The sequence below is a fragment of the Engraulis encrasicolus genome, chromosome 2 (assembly GCF_034702125.1).
Source record: "Engraulis encrasicolus isolate BLACKSEA-1 chromosome 2, IST_EnEncr_1.0, whole genome shotgun sequence".
NCBI lineage: Eukaryota > Metazoa > Chordata > Actinopteri > Clupeiformes > Engraulidae > Engraulis > Engraulis encrasicolus.
The window spans coordinates 13162924-13180087 of record NC_085858.1 but is presented as its reverse complement, the minus strand read 5'-3'; the positions used below and the strand labels follow the sequence as shown (position 1 = coordinate 13180087).

Here is a 17164-nt window from a genome sequence, read left to right as displayed (position 1 = left end):
GCCATAATAAAAGCAGCTGAACACCCAGCCGAATAACAGTCTGCTTAAAGCTTTCGAGTAGCCTAATCAAGCGGATCTTCAAATACTATTATATTCGTGGACATCTTACCAACTAAGGTATGCTCTATAGCCTGAAGGATTTTTAAACTATAAACTTTAAATTTTCATGTAGGGCCTAATGTGGAATAGCCTACACTATTTGATTGAGCAGCTTATGAAAATATTCAGCCTTTGCTTACTGTCCAATGATAGGCATATGCAAAATTATTATTATTATTTGTTTGGGGTTTGTTTAGCATGCGATATAGCCTAACTGTTTGGATATCTGCAATCCTATCTGAATTCGAATTTACTATTGGCGGTAACAGAGTTGTCGGCATAGCCTATTCATGACCAAAGCACAAGCTTCTTTCCTGAAGTGTTTTTTTTTTAATTATTATTATTATGGTTTGTTTTTCCAGAATGAATCTCCAAATAAAATTCCTGGAGGGCTCTACATATCACGTAGAGGTGAACCCGAGCAACACGATTGGAGAGTTAAAGAAAGTCATTCATCAGAAGAGTGGCATTGCACCTGCGCGGATGAAGCTTACAGCTGTGGGAAACGGGATCAACTTCAGCAATGATTCCAACACCCTCGCTGCCATCGGGTTGAAACCTGGATCCTGCGTCATAGTTCTGGTAACGGACCCTCCGCCAATGCAAGTGTTTCTGAAGAATGAGAAAGGCCAGACGTCCACTTACAATGTGGTGCCAGGTGAAACTGTCACAGCTTTCAAGAACAAGGTCTACCAAAAAGAGAGAGTTCCAGTGGACCAGCAGAGACTTATTCACGAGGGAAAGCAGCTTGACGATGGACGAAAACTGGAGGACTACAACATTGTGTCTGGAAGCACTATCTACCTTACTCTCCGTCTGAGAGGGGGCTGATTTGGAAAATGAATCATCTTATCATTCTGTAGGCTAATGGACGAAATGGCAGTGTATTCTGTTGATTTGGATCGCACACACACATACACACACACACACACACACACACACACACACACACACACACACACACACACACACACACACACACACACACACATTCCAATCCGAGCACTTTACCTTTGCACTTTTCTCTCCAATTTTCATTTGCATTCCCTTCTAAAGTTAATATATTTAAATAAATATTATTAATACATTTTCTGTGGCAGTGTCTTCATTTGCAATGTACATCAATTAATCTGCATCTCATGAAATGTATGTAAAGAGTATTTTGTCTGAGTTGCCTATGTGCAATGTTTTGATAACTCTGGGTTAGGGCCTATGAACATTGCAATCGGCCTACTGACCTACAACGCAAATGGCAGTAGCCTCATTGCAGACCTCCAAACTGAGTAAAATGATTTTAAAATCTCCCTATTCCAGAACAAGTTGTATTAGTAGACTATTTTGGGTTGATTATTGGCATTTTGCTGTTTTATATTGCCGCATTTAATGCAGACCAACGCTTTTATTTAACTTCATATTTTGATATATGTAATTAAAAAATAGTAGGCCTAACTCGTCTTCAACAACAATTCAGATGCTGCCTTTTTGCTTGATAGGGCAGAACAATGTCCCCAACCCCAAAAAAGGCTACCTGGTGTTCTTTAATGTGTATCCAGCCAGTAGCGTTAGCTGGCTTCAAGCATGGGTTCACATGGGTAAAGAAGATGATGGTATGTTAGACACAACTCTAAGAGGATGGGGGACTTCACTTTTGGACACATTTTAGAGTAGAGTGGTGTTCCCAAGGGCCAATTATGCCAATACATAATGCATATAAAGAACATTGCAAAATAGATCAACATTAACTAAATATAAACATTACTATTCTTAGGACAGATTTAAGTTTCAAGTAAAGCCATGTTTGCTGAATGGGGATTCACTAGGCCTCCAAGGACAAATACTCTTTAAACTGCAGCAGTGACGAAACATTAGATTATAGATTAGATTACGATTAGATTATCCTTTATTGTCTCTTTGGGAGAGAAATTCAGAATGGACATGGAAGACTACCAAAGTGTTGAGGATTTAGGTCTATTTAACACATCCACAGGCTGACCGCTTGCATGATTGTTGGTTGAACAGTTCTCAAAATGGTGTCCAAAAATACGTAAATCAAAGCCCCATATATGTGACATCATAGGTTACATTCCTTTCCTCCCTTGTATCAGCTGATGTTAACCTGCTGGCATGTCCTCACTCACCTGAGTAGGGGAAATCCAATGACTCATACATAGGGTGGATTCTAAAATGCAGACTCCCGTCCTAGACCTGTGCTTGCGGCGTCACGTTTTGCTGACGCCCTGCCTCCATAGAGATTGCAATTAAGTTTCCCCGCTGTCAGCCTAGCCACAACAACTTGTGGGAGACTATTCTTCATTCACCATACCGACTGCAAATGAGAAAATGACATAGAATTGCGCTTTTGCAAGATATTGAAATGCACTTCTGTCATCAGTGATGCATTGCGAGGCCACAAGCATGCAAGGGAGGATGGGAGTCCGCATATTAGAATGCAGATTTCTGTTTCCTACCTAGTAATACATTATAATGGAATCTATTTGTTGGCAGACAAAGATCTGTTCTCTTTTTATTTATATAACCTACAGTCACAGACCAAACTCTGGCCGAAATATTACTCAAACGAATCATTATACTACTGTAGTACAGAATGCATCTGTGAAATGGGGATTCTGAAATAGTAGGCCTAGTAGTTATAATAGATTTTATAGAGTGTAAAGCCTATTTACAAAATAATAAATGTAAATGTTATCAGTGCCAGAAATGTCAATCTGTTAAAATGGCTCCACCTGCTGGAATGCTATATGAGCAATGGCGTTCTTTTATTTGAAGGGACACACTTGTCACTGGTAAATGTGTGTTGGGGTGTACAGTATTTCTGTTGGAGTGTGCATATATGAGTGGGTGTGTGAATATATGCTATGTGAAAGTATGTGTTTATGGTTTATGACAGTATTTGTGTACAGGGCTCTAAATTAGCACCAGCCAACCGGCCAAAACCTGTGTGAAGTTGGCACCCCATATGTTGAAAATCTGATTAAAAGCATTTTGGTTCGATTGTGCATCGTTTGTGCACGATTGTGCAGGCAAAATGAGCGTTTGTGCACAAACCCTCTTTAAGATATTTACATTTTAAGAGGTTGGTGACCTTAGGTCACTCAGCACCCTATTAACCTCCAAATGACTCAAAAATGGTTGGAATCGTTTGTGCTTCGTTTGTGCAGGCAAAACTAATGTTTGTGCACAAACCGTTTTTATGTTATTTAACTTTTAATTTTTTGAAAGTAGGTCACTCAGCACCCCATTAACATCCAAATGACTTCAAAATGGTTGGAATCGTTTGTGCATCGTTTGTGCACGTTTGTGCAGGCAAAATTAACGTTTGTGCACAAATCGTTTTTATGCTATTTAACTTTTAATTTTTCGAAAGTAGGTCACTCAGCACCCCGTCAACCTCCAGACTGATCCTCCATTGAGGCAGTCGGTTCATATGCAAAATAGGGAGGCGGAGCACTCGGAGGGTCAGGCAGCCTCAAAATTTCAGCCCATATTTTAAGCCAAAATCCGGGAAAATTTCTTAAAGGCCAAATTTTGACAGTCAACGGGATGACAGAGACAGATCGGACGGTGCGTTCTACTCTGCTTTTCACAACTGCGCGCGTGCAAAGACAGATGCTGTCTAGAATCCCTCAGCACAAGTTTTACAGTGTTGAGAAACAATGCAATGAAAACAAAACAATGAAATGAGCGCAATGAGTTTCTTCTTGTTGTTTTGTCGCACAAGTTGTCTGTTCGTGCAAAACTTGGTGCTGGTACAGGTTGTGATTAGGTTAATCGCATGATTCGCTGTTACGAGGCTGTTTTATACGTTGCATGAACTGACGGTTTCTGAGGAAAAGAATGGGCGCACAAGCGCTACGGAGCTCGAAGTTGACAGCTCGTATTTTCAAGGAACTTCAATTCTTGGTATCTGGCATAGGCCTACCGTCTTCTGGCAGGTAGCTTGATAAGCAAGACCCTCTGCCTCTCCCTTCAAGAGGGGGTGTGGCTCGTTGGACAGGGCCGTAGGTAGCCTATAAATACCCTACTGGACCAACAGTGTTTTTTGATAATGTGAAAAATCCGGGATATTTCCCGGAAATAATTGAAATCAGGAAGAAATCGGGAAATGAGTCAAAAATAGGGATTTTCCCGGGAAATTAGGGATGGTTGACAGGTATGGTATTAGTCGCCATTCCTATAGCAGTGTGGCGTTAGGTGCCTTGTTCAGTAGTTTCATTACATTACATTACATTGCACTTAGCTGACGATTTTATCCAAAGCGACTTAGTTATTACAAGGTATTGGTTACAGTCTCTGGAGCAGTGTGGTGCCTTGCTCAAGGGCATTTCAGCCGTGGATTGGAGTGAAGTAGGGAGCTGAAGGACGGGATCTGAACCTGCAACCCTCTTATCTAAAGCCCATCTCCCTAACCATTACACCACAGCTGCCCAAGTGTCTTTCCCCTCAGTATTCACAAGCTATGTTTATCCTTAGTTTAGTTTAGCTTCAGTCAAACAGCTTATGCATGGATTCATGGTTGAGATATTTGTCATTAAAGCCATTGGTTGGTATAACCTATGCATGGCAAAGTGGTGCATTTGTGATGACGTGTTTCATGTCTTATCTGCTTTACCCATGGATTAATATTCCCCCTTCCCCAAACCGTGTTGTTGAATTTACTTGCCATATTTGCAATGGGGGCCTTGGAACTAGATGTTGCTTGTCCATTTGGCTGTACTACTGCTTAAAGCATGTTGTTACCCACAGGGAGCGGTGGATGTGCACCTTCTGCATCGTGGAGAAGTCTAACGAGCTGTGCCATCGCACCATGACCATGACTGAGGCCATGGAGAGCTCCGTCATGATCAACAGCACAGTGATAGGATGTTTAAAGTTGCACTGTGTAATATTTTTAGTAGTTTATTTCCAGAAATCATGCTGCCCATTCACAAATGTTAATTTATTTCATGAATGCATACCACCGCCATCAAATTTTAAGTATTCATTATTGCACAAAATTCAACTTTTCATAAATGATGGTCCATGCTGGTCATTTTGAATTTTCAGAAATAGACATTTTTAGCTGCAAAATCTGCTGTATTTTGGTCATACTTGTAAATATTAGTTTATTACTTAGTAAATATTCATGAACAGATAAAATTCGGCAAGAGGCAGCAGTTTCAATTAGTAGCATAGTTGCGATGCCTACTCTGGCCACAATCCTACACAGTGCACCTTTTAATCAAATGCATTTCCTCATATTTGAATTAGCGTTATTGGTAGTTGTATTAATAATAACCAATGATTGATTAACAGACTAAATTTCTTTTGAGGGTGAGAAATGTGCTGGTGCTGAGTTTACGCAATTTATCTTGAACCGATTAACATGTTCACACTAATAGTCAGGGCGTCTGGGACCTGAAAGGTTTTTTATCATCTTTAGTTCCCAGTATAGTGACAGTTCTGGACGGGCCTGAAAACCGCATGAGCGTTTCCTTGTATGACCCTTTGTCTTTCATGTTTGCAGCCATGCCAGTATCTGTTGTTGTACCTTCTGAAAGAAGACCAGGATCTTATTTTCATGCAGGACCCTCGTCTCACGGTACGCCTTCTCTGACTTTTGAGATGATTACCTACTATTTTTTATTTTCCTTCTCTGTGGTGCCTAATATGCTTCACTAGCCAGATGATGCACTTTTTGTGTAAAACTCACTTGTTTACCACCACACGTTTGACGCCATCTAAAGCAAATTTGTTTATCTTGGTCTCAAGAGAGATGAACAGACCAAGGATATGGATCACTGGAACCATGTCGTGTGGTCTGATGAGACCAAGATAAACAAATTTGCTTGATGGTGTTATGCATGTGTGGTGGTAAACAAGTGAATTTTACCAAAAAAGTGCTTCATCTGGCTAGTCAAGCATGGTAGTGGGACTGACATCGTTTGGGGATGTATGAATGCCATCAACATTGGAGATCTGAATTACATCTAAAGAAGGATGCATGTCAACATGCACTGTGACTACAGAGGCAGACCATGATACTCTCCATAGGATTTCATTCAAAACTCATACCCATCTATTTCAGCTAGGTGCAGACTCAGAATGTACAATGTCAATGTACTGAAAGGTTGAAACACACACCAATGACCTCCCTTTTAATCCCTTTTCATTTCGAAATGAAAAAATGAATGTAGTTGCTGCCAAAGGTGGTTCTACAATGTATTAAGCAAAGGCTGTGAATACTTTTGTAAAAATGATTTCTTTGTTTTTTATTTTTTATAAATTTTCAAAACTGTCAAGACAACTTGTTTTTCACATGGTCATAATGGAATAATTTGTGTAGGATTTTGACAACAGAGATTCATTTGTAGCATTTGGAATAAGGCTGTAAGATAATAAAATGTGAAAAAAAGTGAAGCGCTGTGAATACTTTCCGGATTGACTGTATATGACGGAATTGCAGTGTGGGTCTTAGCTTTTAAATGCAATTCATTGAATGTTTTTCTGTGCTTTAGAGGTTGAGATATTTGGGGTTTTATAGGCTGACTGTACCTTCTCCCAAAATGGCTTTGACATTTAGCAGGCATTTTGAAGGTGTTTTAGTTATCAAGGCAAGGGTGAAGGCAGCACCTGGCGAAGAGATGCAGAAATGATCCGATTCAGAACCATGACGATGTCTCACTTCTTGTTGTTTTATGAACATGGAGTATAACCCCACATCCACACACGTTGCTACTAGATATTCACTTCTAGCTCACTCGCTTGCTCGTCACTTGCTCATGGTGTATTCCCACAGGATTAGCAGCTAACAGTCACTGCAAAAAGCGAGAGGTTAACTGTCTATAATCCAACCTCTACATTCCAATTGGTTTCTCGCTTACTCGCATTGTGCAGTTTAAATATTGTTTTTGTCTCTGAGTCAACCCGCATCACTTGCACGGTCCTCGCATCATTGGAACACACACATTCTATTGACTTCCCTCACTGAGCGAGTACATAGTAGCGATGTGAGTGAATGCAGCTTAAATGAATTGCTACCTAGCTGCGTGAACAAATTGTGTAACCTTACAAGAAGTTCTGTATTTGACTGTTTTTAATACATCATTCTTCTTTTGCTCCTACAGAAATAATGCATATGGGAAGATGGACTTGAGACCAGGGCCGTATTACCGACCGGGCGAGTGGGGCTGGTGCCCCGGGGCCCATGGATCCAGGGGGCCCAGGGGGGGCCCAACAACAATCCAGATACCGATGTCGATGCTGATTGCGATAGAGCCCTCTATTCTAGGATCTTCTTTAGTTGTACTTCTTTAGTCTATAAGGGTTAACTGAAATGGGCTGGGGGGAGTGACAGCTGTCAGAGGGCCCCTAGGCCACGGAGGACGGCAATCAGAGGGCCCCTGGGCCACGGGGGATGGCAAAGGGCCCCTGAACCACGGGATATGGCAACCAGAGGGCCCCTGGGCCACGGGGGACGGCAATCAGAGGGCCCCTGGGCCACGGGGGACGGCTATCAAAGGGCCCCTGAGCCACGGGATATGGCAACCATAGGGCCCCTGGGCCACAGGAAACGGCAATCAAATGGCAACCAGATGGTCCCTGGGCCATGCAGTATAGGAACCAGAGGGCCCCTGGGCCACAGAATATGGCAACCAGAGGGCCCCTGAGCCATGATGTATGGCAACCAGAGGGCCCCTGGGGCATGGGGGACGACAACCAGAGGATCCCTGGGCCATGAGGAACGGCAGCCATTGTAAGAGAAAAACCAATATGGATTTTCCAGTGGACTCAGTCCTGCTAAAAATCACAGAAAGTCGCAATTGGCTCTCTGAAAAGTCGCTTAAAATCACCAGATGACATCATGACATTACGTATGATGTCACAGCACCATGCACGCAATGCCAATCTCTAGAAAACGTGTGGGGACGGTTATGTCTGTAGTAGAAGAAGACAGTGCTAGCGGATTTTTACAGATCAGAGCTAATCTGCAGCACTGATTCACCGTTAGAAATGCTTCTGACAGCGGCGCAAAGCTACAGTTACAGTATATCACGAAAGTGAATACACCCCTCACAGTTTTGCAGATTTTTGAGTATATCTTTTCATAGGAAAGCATTACAGAAATGTAACTTTGACACAATGATTAGTGACCTTTTAACAACATATTTAACCACTTAAATTTCTTGTTCACTCAGAAAAAAACAAAATACAGCCATTAATGTTTGAACGTGTACTCACAAAAGTGAGTACACCCCAGATTAAAATCCGGTAGAGAAGGGGCTATGTTGGCTCGAATCGTCTCAAAATGAAACGAAATGAAAAGGGATGACAAGGGAGGTCATCAGTGTGCGTTTCAATCTTTCTTTGCATTGAACTTTTAAATGTTGAGTCTGCATCTGGCTTAAATAGATTGGTGTGAGATTTGAATGCAATCCTATGGAGAATATCATGATCTGCTTCAGTAGTCACAGTGCATGTTGACATGCATGTTTCTTTTAGGTGTATTTCAGATTGCCAATGTTGACAGCATTCATGCATCCCCAAACCATGTCAGTCCCACTACCATGTTTGGCTTATGAGAGGATACACCTTTTTTGTACAACTCACTTGTTTACCACCACACATTCTTGACACCATCTAAAGCAAATTTGTTTATCTTGGTATCTTCAGATCACACGACATGGTTCCAGTGATCCATATCCTTGGTCTGTTCATCTCTCTTGAGACCAAGATAAACAAATTTGCTTTAGATGGTGTCAAGCATGTGTGGTGGTAAACAAGTGAGTTTTACAAAAAAGGTGTATCCTCTCATAAGCCAAGCATGGTAGTGGGACTGACATGGTTTGGGGATGCATGAATGCTGTCAACATTGGCAATCTGAAATACACCTAAAAGAAACATGCATGTCAACATGCACTGTGACTACTGAAGCAGATCATGATATTCTCCATAGGATTGCATTCAAATCTCACACTAATCTATTTAAGCCATATGCACACTCAAAATGTAAAAGTTCAATGCAAAGAAAGGTTGAAACGCACACTGATGACCTCCCTTGTCATCCCTTTTCATTTCGTTTCATTTCGAGACGATTCGAGCCAACATAGCCCCTTCTCTACTGGATTTTAATCTGGGGTGTACTCACTTTTGTGAGTACACGTTCAAACAGTAATGTCTGTATTTTGTTTTTTTCTGAGTGAACAAGAAATTTAAGCGGTTAAATATGTTGTTAAAAGGTCACTAATCATTGTGTCAAAGTTACATTTCTGTAATGCTTTCCTATGAAAAGATATACTCAAAAATCTGCAAAACTGTGAGGGGTGTATTCACTTTCGTGATATACTGTATGTTGAGAACAATGTTTTTTGTCACTTTAAAGACGAGCAGCCAGATTCACCAAAAGGTTGCGAAAGTTGCTAAATGTTTTTTTGTCGCTAGAGACGCCCACACGTACGGACGTTTTTCCTTTCCAAAACCCCATTCATTTGTTATGTCCTCTGTGCTGCGCATTCATTGAATTTAGTTGGTGTCAATGCTGTTGACAGTAGCCCAGAAGCTGGGCGTTTCTTTGACTTCCTGCAATCTTTGCACACATTTTGTGCCTCTTCAACACACAGGTGGGGAAAGGTTTTCAGAAATACAAATGTGAAACTCACACTGAAGTCCTTGTCAGGCACTCGCTGGAGTGCAAGAGCTGAATCAACAAATGCTCTGTGGAAATATTATGCACAACTGAGAGATTCACTGAACAATATTTCCAAAGATCCACAGGAGAAACGTGACACTAGAAGTGAGGCCTCTGCACTTTGTGGCAAGCTGGACACCCTAGAGATAGCTGTCATGGCATACTTTTGGGATACAATACTGCAGCGGTTCCAAGCCACAAGCCTGCAGTTACAGAAGCCTAACATCAACATAAATACGGCAACACAGCTTCTCAGTTCTCTTCGTGATTTTGTGGCAGCACAGAGAGACAATTTTGCCCATTTTGAAAGATCAGCCTTAAGTGTTACTGATTCAGTCTCCCAAGACTACAGACATGATCTCCAGCGCACAAAGAAGCGCAAACATATGGCTGATGAAAGTGCAGAGCCAGATGTTAAATTAGGTGGAAAAGAAAAGTTTCGAATTGAAACGTTCAATGTTCTAATTGACAAGCTTGTGTCCTGTCTTGACCATCGGTTAACTGCATACACACACTTGACACTTGACTGCATACACACACTTGACCAATCTTTTTCATGTTCTTTTCATGCCTGATATGTCAATCAGTGAGCTCACTTCAAGGGCCGAAGCACTTGCTAGAGCATATCCCACTGATCTAACCATGAGCCTGGCAGATGAACTTGTTCAATTCAAATCATTCATTCCAAAAGAACAAAGATGCCCAAATACAATGCTAAAGACCGTGGTAAATTTGGATTTGCAGTCCACTTTTCCAAGTCTTTACATCGCACTTCGACTGTTCTTGACTCTGCCAATTACGAACTGTGAAGGGGAACGGTCATTCTCCAGAATGGCTCGAATAAAAAATGAGCTCAGGATGAAAATGACCCAAAATCGTCTGAACTCCCTCTCACTTCTTGCAATTGAATCACAGTTTGTGCAACAGCTGAACTTTGATGAGTTGGTAGATGATTTTGCACGAAGGAAGAGCAGAAAGAGACTTTTGTAGGGGAGTGTGTGTCGAGGGGGGGCCCTTGCAATCTCCTTGCCCCGGGGCCCAGACCCACCTTAATCCGGGCCTGCTTGAGACTATGCAGAATGTTTGACCAGGAGTTCAAGACCGCCTTCAACATTAAATAGCCTGACTCTCTGGGTCTTTCTCAAATGCAAGGCCAGTGTCCTTCCAAGTGTATCAGCCTAATTAGTCACGCCCAGTGATTGGATACCCTTTATTAGTCATGCCCAGTGATTGGATATTCTGTAGAGTTCACCAAAAAGTATCCAATCACTGGGCGTGACTAATTAGGCTGATACACTTCGAAGGACACTGGCCTTGCATTTGAGAAAGACCCTCTGTTTCCACCATCCTCCCTTCTCCCCATTGGGCCCCCCATGTAGTGTCATCTTGTTGTGACCTAATGGTAGAGATGTCAGTGCCACGTTAATTGACTGGTTGTCCACTATTTTTTTGTTCTTTTTTGATTATCGTCAACGATTGGTTGTCAACCTTTTTTATTCTTTTTATTAATTGCACAAAGACTCATGACAGGAAATACCCAGGAGGTGTTGGACTCCTTTGACAGGAAGTGATAATGATCATGAAGCTTTTGCTAATGTCGACTCTTTGGTGGAGCTAGACTATCATAGAGGCTCCAGTATCTTTATGATTGTAATGCTGTTCACTATGCAGATCTTATGTCTGAAAAGGCCTTAAAAGCCTTGTGGAGGCTATTCAAGCAAGCAAAAATGCCCAAGAGGGGCTGTCCTTTTATGGATATTTTATTTTCAGGTTTCCTAACTTCATCTCTTAAAAAAGAAATAAAAACTAAACAAATGGGACCTCAACTTTATCATTTTTTTGTGTTTTGTGTGTTGATGTTTTTTATTATTATTTAACTGAAGGATACTTGCAGATTCAGTTTACTAAGTTTTATTCATTCCACATCTTTACCCATACTCAAGGAAATGGGTAGCTCTAAAGAAAATGTGTTAGGCTACATTTGTTTCTTTTTCAATCTGGCTTAGAGAGGCTATGTGATTATTTTGTGTGAAATGCAAGACTTTCAATAGTGCTAATAAACAACACACATTGGAATACGAAAGTCATAGCCTATTTGTTGCAGAAAAGGCACGATTGTTTCATCACGCAGTCAGAAAAAAACTATGCACAGTCATGACGTAGCAACTACAGCAGACAGACACTTTCCAAAATGCGTTGAGTCGTCCGTCGGTTTCAGTTTCCTGAGTGCGACTGCACAATCTTCCTAGCCTGATTGTTTGTGTGACTGTTTTACTGTTCAGTTGTAGGCTGTGGGCCTATCAAAAAAACACCCAATGAGCTTGCTGTTTTCCAGAATATTCTTCGCCAAATGCTGCCAATAGGCTACCTAGCCTATTTATCGTGAATGGAAACCGAAAGTGTGTGATGTAGGGAAAAATCTTGCCCTCCGGCGATGGGCGGATCACCTCCATAATAAAAGCAGCTGATCACCCAGCTGAATAACATTCTGCTTAAAGCTTTCGAGTAGCCGAATCAAGCGGATCTTCAAAGACTACGACTATTGTATTGGTGGACCACTGACCAACTAAGGTAGGCTATTAAAGGATATTCTCAATATAAACTTTCAATTTGCATGTAATGTGGAATTCACATTAAACTCTTGATTGAGCTGCATTATGATAGGTTAGTATTCAGTCATTATTATTGTTCAATGGTTGGTTTATGCTAAATTGTTTTCCATTTAGGCTGTTATTATTATTAGGCTAATATTTATTAGGATATTATTATTATTATTTTGCGACTTGCGAGAACACGAGTGTTTGGATAGCCTATCTGAATTCTAAGTTGGAGCGGTCGAGTTCGAATTTACTGGCAACAAAGTTGTATTCATGACAGAAATTGGGTCTATGCATCTTCTTTCCTAAAATGGGTTTTATTCGACTTGTTTTTCAGAATGAATCTCCAAATAACGTTCCTCGAGGGCTCTACATATCACATAGAGGTGAGCCCGAGCATCACGATTGGAGAATTAAAGAATGTCATTCATCAGAAGAGTGACGTTACACCTGCGCGGATGAAGCTTAAAGCTGTTGGAAACGGAGTGGATTTCAGCGAGGATTCCAGCACCCTCGCTGCCATCGGGTTGAGACCTGGATCCTGCGTCTCAGTTTTGGTGACGGACCCTCCGCCAATGCAGGTGTTTCTGAAGAATGAAAAAGGCCGGACGTCCACTTACAATGTGGTGCCAGGTGAAAAAGTCGCAGCTTTCAAGACCAAGGTCTACCAAAAAGAGAGGGTTCCAGTGGACCAGCAGAGACTTATTTACAATGGAAAGCAGCTTGACGATGATCGAAAACTGGAGGACTATAACATTGTGTCTGAAAGCACTATCCACCTTACTCTCCGTCTCAGAGGGGGGTAATTTGGAAATTAAATGGCCCAAATGGACGCACACACACACACACACACACACACACACACACACACACACACACACACACACACACACACACACACACACACACACACCATTCCATAGGCTACCTTATCTTTGCACTTTTCTGTCCATTTTTCATTTGCATTCCCTTCTGAAGTTATTATATTTAATAAATTAACACAATCAATATTGTCTGTAGCAGTGTCTTCATTTGCAATGTGCATGAATATCTGCATCTCATGAAATATAAAGCAAGTAAAAAAGAGTAGCATGTCTTCGAGTTATTTGCGATGTTTTTGGGAAGTTTAACAGGAATTCTGGGTTAGGGTCTATGAATTAACATTGCAATACTGCCCTTCAATGGACAAAGGCAGTAGCCTGCATACCTCCAAGCTGCAATAAAACGACTTTAAAATGATCCTATGGTCCACAGCAAGTTTTATTAGTATTTTGGGTTGATAATCGCCTTTTGAAATTCACTTTTGGAAACATTTTTAGAGTTCAGTGGTGTTCCCAAGGGTCAATAAAGGTGCCAATCTTACACATAATGCATATAAAGAGCATCGCAAAACAGGTAAACATAAACTAAATGTAGACATTACTATTCTTAGGACAGATTTCAGTTTTAAGTAAAGCCGCCAAATGGGAATTGTAAGTCACTAGGCCTCCCAAGGACAAATCATCTTTAAAGGGACACTGTGCAGGAAATGGTCAAAAAAGGTACTGCTACTACTATGCTGTTTATTGAAACTGGGCTGCCTATTGTCAAATTTGGAAGTTTACTAAGTAATAAACAAATATTTTCTAGTATGGTCCAAGTACAGTCATGTTTTTGCAGCTAAAAATGACTATTTTTGGAAATTCAAAATGGCTGTCCATGGAGAAGATCCCCTTTTCATGTATGAAAAGTGCAATTTTTCCAGTCATAATGAATTCTTAGAATTTGATGCTGGTGGTAAGTATTCATGAAAAAGGTAACATTAGTGAATGGGCAGCATGGATTCTGGAAATAAACAATACAAAATCTCACACAGTGTCCCTTTAAATTGCAGCAGTGACAAAACATCTACAAAAGTGATGAGGATTTAGGCCTTTTTACGCATCCAATTGCTGACCCATTGCATGATTGTTGGTTGAACAATTCTCAAAATGGTGTATGAAAGTAGACTACGTAAATCAAAGCACCATAGCTGTGACATCGCAGGTTCTTTCCTTCCATAGGTATTAGTCTACTTTTATTTTTCAATAGGCCTACTAAGGGGGCGTTGGCAGGCTTATGATGAGGTTAAGGGGGCGTTGGGAGGCTTATGATGAATGTTTGTTCAACGTTGGTTGAGAACCACTGTGCTGGCATATCCCCTGTCCTGGCACATGTCCTGGCATGTCACCTGAGGGGAAATCCAATGACGCATATGCTGTACTTTCTGTTTCCTTGCAATGATGGGATCTATTTGTTGGTAAACAAAGATCTGTTCCATTTTTATTTATATAACGTACAGTCACAGTTATTCTTTTTTTTCCAAATATTTTTTTGGGGGGGGGTTCTTTATTTAGACAGGACAATGAAGAGTGGGACAGGAAGCAACTGGGGTAGAGAGACGAGGCAGGATCGAGAAATGACCTCGGATAAGGAATCGAACCCGGTCACCTGCAAAGCAGTCCAGTGCCACGGCTGGGACACAGACCAAAGTCATTCTGGCTGAAATGTTATTTAAATGAATCATTAAGTCTATATACTACAGAATGCATTTGTAAAATGGGCATATAGTATAGTATATTGTAGTCGTTATAATAGATGTTATATAGTGAAAAGCCTATTTATGAAATGTTAATAAATATAAAATGTTATCAGTGCCAGAAATGTTTATCTGTGAAAAATGTCTCCACCAGCTGGAATATATGAGCAATGGCGTTCCTTTATTTGAAGAGAGAAGCACTTGCCTCTGGGATCTGGTCAATGGAGTGAGTACAGAGACAGTCCATGGATATAAATGTGCAAACCATTTGACCGTTTATTTTTTTTATTTTTTATTATTTTTTTTACAGTGGGGCCTAACATTTTTTGTTTTACCCAATTAGGTGTTGGGTTTTTGGTTAAGTTTTTTGGTTATTGAAACTGAAAGCAAACACACACACAGATGAACAAGAAAAAAAGGAGCAGCTCTTTGTTTACCAACAAAGATATTATCAGTGCTAGTGGGTGGAGGAAACAGAAAGTTAAGGACTTCCCCTACTCAGCTCGCCAGCAGGGGGCCGTCAGGTGACATAAGGAATGGAAGGAATGTAGTCTGTGATGTCACCGTGGGAAGCATTACAGACTTATTACAGCACTGAATAGAACACTTTATTACAGACTTGAGGTTCCATAAAGACAGGAAAAAGACAATGGGCCTGTCGCACATGTTCAGTACAAGTCTACAAATAAAAAGTCAACCCATTAACATAGCCTACTGTACGTACAAGCATCTATTGTAGTGTTTCTACATTTCAGAGAAATAACTTGTATCACTATGTTTAGTGTCAGAAAGTGCAAATATTATACTCAAGTACATGAATACACTGCATGGAAAGTGGGGACATTATTTTCAAATAAGTTGTTTGTGCTCATCCAATTTTTAGTTATTATGATGCCTTGTTTTATTTCCAAAGATTTGTAGGCCTATTTGTCACGTGGAACCACTGAAAGTATGAAACATATACAGTGACTGGAGTCAGACACACTATTCTGAGATTGTTCCTCAAGAAGAAAATCATGTTACTTTTGTTTTAAATATTCATTATCACTGCAGTTTTAAGTTGCACTGTGTAGGATGGTTGCCAGGGCGACTATGTTGCTCATGGGAACTGCGCTGTCTACTGCCAAATTTGATCTTTTCATGAATATTTACTAAACAAACTAATATTTACTATTATGACCAAATTAAGTTCCGCAGCTAAAAATGCATATTTCTGGAAATTCAAAATGGCGGACAATGGAGAAGATCCCCTTTTTCATGTATGAAAAGTGTAATTTTCCCAGTCTTGGGCCTACTGAATATTTAGCATTTGATGGTGTTGGTAAGTATTCATGAAAAATGTAACATTTGTGCAATGGGCTGCATGAATTCTGGAAATAAACTACTAAAAAAGACATGTATTACACAGTGCACCTTTAAAGGTTATCAGTCCTCCGAGGCCATGAAGTGGCCTACACTGCCCATTTTGGTGGCAATGTCTCTACTTGAAACTTTATTCTGTTTCAAAGAATACAACAGCAAGCAGGATACATATTAAAGGATCGCTAAGTAGTTTTGTTGGAAACAACTGTCCCGCATGGAGAGGTTATGAGAATCCCCTGTAAGTCCAAACTCTCAGGGCTCATAGAGAGCAGCAAGGCAAATGGCTAAGGAAGTTTAGAAACCACTAAACCAATTTCGGAAAGGCTTTGGAAATTAGATTGACCACTGATTGCACAAATTGTGTTAGCCCTTCTCAAAACCTAGGACAGTGTCCTTCCAAGTGTATCAACCTAATTAGTCACACACAGTGATTGGATACTCTTTATTAGTCACACCCAATGATTGGATATTCTATGAGTTCACCAAAGAGTATCCAATCACTGGGCATGACTAATTAGGCTGATACACTTGGAAGGACACTGTCCTAGGTTTTGAGAAAGGCCCACAGTATTATGTTGACTGATTCCATTTCCTTTCATCACGTAGGCCTATTACTTTCGGTTTCCATTCTCAAGCAGCGGGTGGCAGTATTTGGCCGCGCACATTCTAGAATAGCCTACCTTCGGCTCATCAGTAGGGATATTATTGTTTTGTTTTGGGGGGTTTTCACATTATACACATACACACACTGCGTCTGGGAAGGAGGTGTGGCTCGTTAAATTGTAAATTGTTGTACACTTGTTTTGTATTATTGCTCTTGTGGCTGCTATGAGGGGATTCTATTGCTTTTTCTTACAAAAACAT

The 17164-nt window shown here is 40.8% G+C and overlaps 2 protein-coding genes across 2 annotated transcripts; both read left to right on the top strand.

Moving 5' to 3' along the window:
• The first annotated feature begins 36 nt into the window (after positions 1-36).
• LOC134468642 (polyubiquitin-B-like) lies at positions 37-1186 on the top strand. Its single transcript, XM_063222537.1, has 2 exons — positions 37-117; positions 462-1186. The coding sequence occupies exon 2, from the start codon at positions 463-465 to the stop codon at positions 928-930; it is 468 nt and encodes a 155-aa protein (XP_063078607.1). The 5' UTR covers positions 37-117; position 462; the 3' UTR covers positions 931-1186.
• A 10997-nt stretch (positions 1187-12183) lies between these two features.
• Positions 12184-13646, top strand: LOC134468630 (polyubiquitin-like). The gene is made up of 2 exons (XM_063222527.1): positions 12184-12355; positions 12719-13646. The coding sequence occupies exon 2, from the start codon at positions 12720-12722 to the stop codon at positions 13185-13187; it is 468 nt and encodes a 155-aa protein (XP_063078597.1). The 5' UTR covers positions 12184-12355; position 12719; the 3' UTR covers positions 13188-13646.
• The last annotated feature ends 3518 nt before the right edge of the window (positions 13647-17164 follow it).

What these genes read in the sequence shown, in the direction of transcription:
- LOC134468630 (XM_063222527.1), top strand. Translation starts at nt 12,720, where the DNA reads ATGAATCTCCAAATAACGTTCCTCGAGGGCTCTACATATCACATAGAG.
- LOC134468642 (XM_063222537.1), top strand. Translation starts at nt 463, where the DNA reads ATGAATCTCCAAATAAAATTCCTGGAGGGCTCTACATATCACGTAGAG.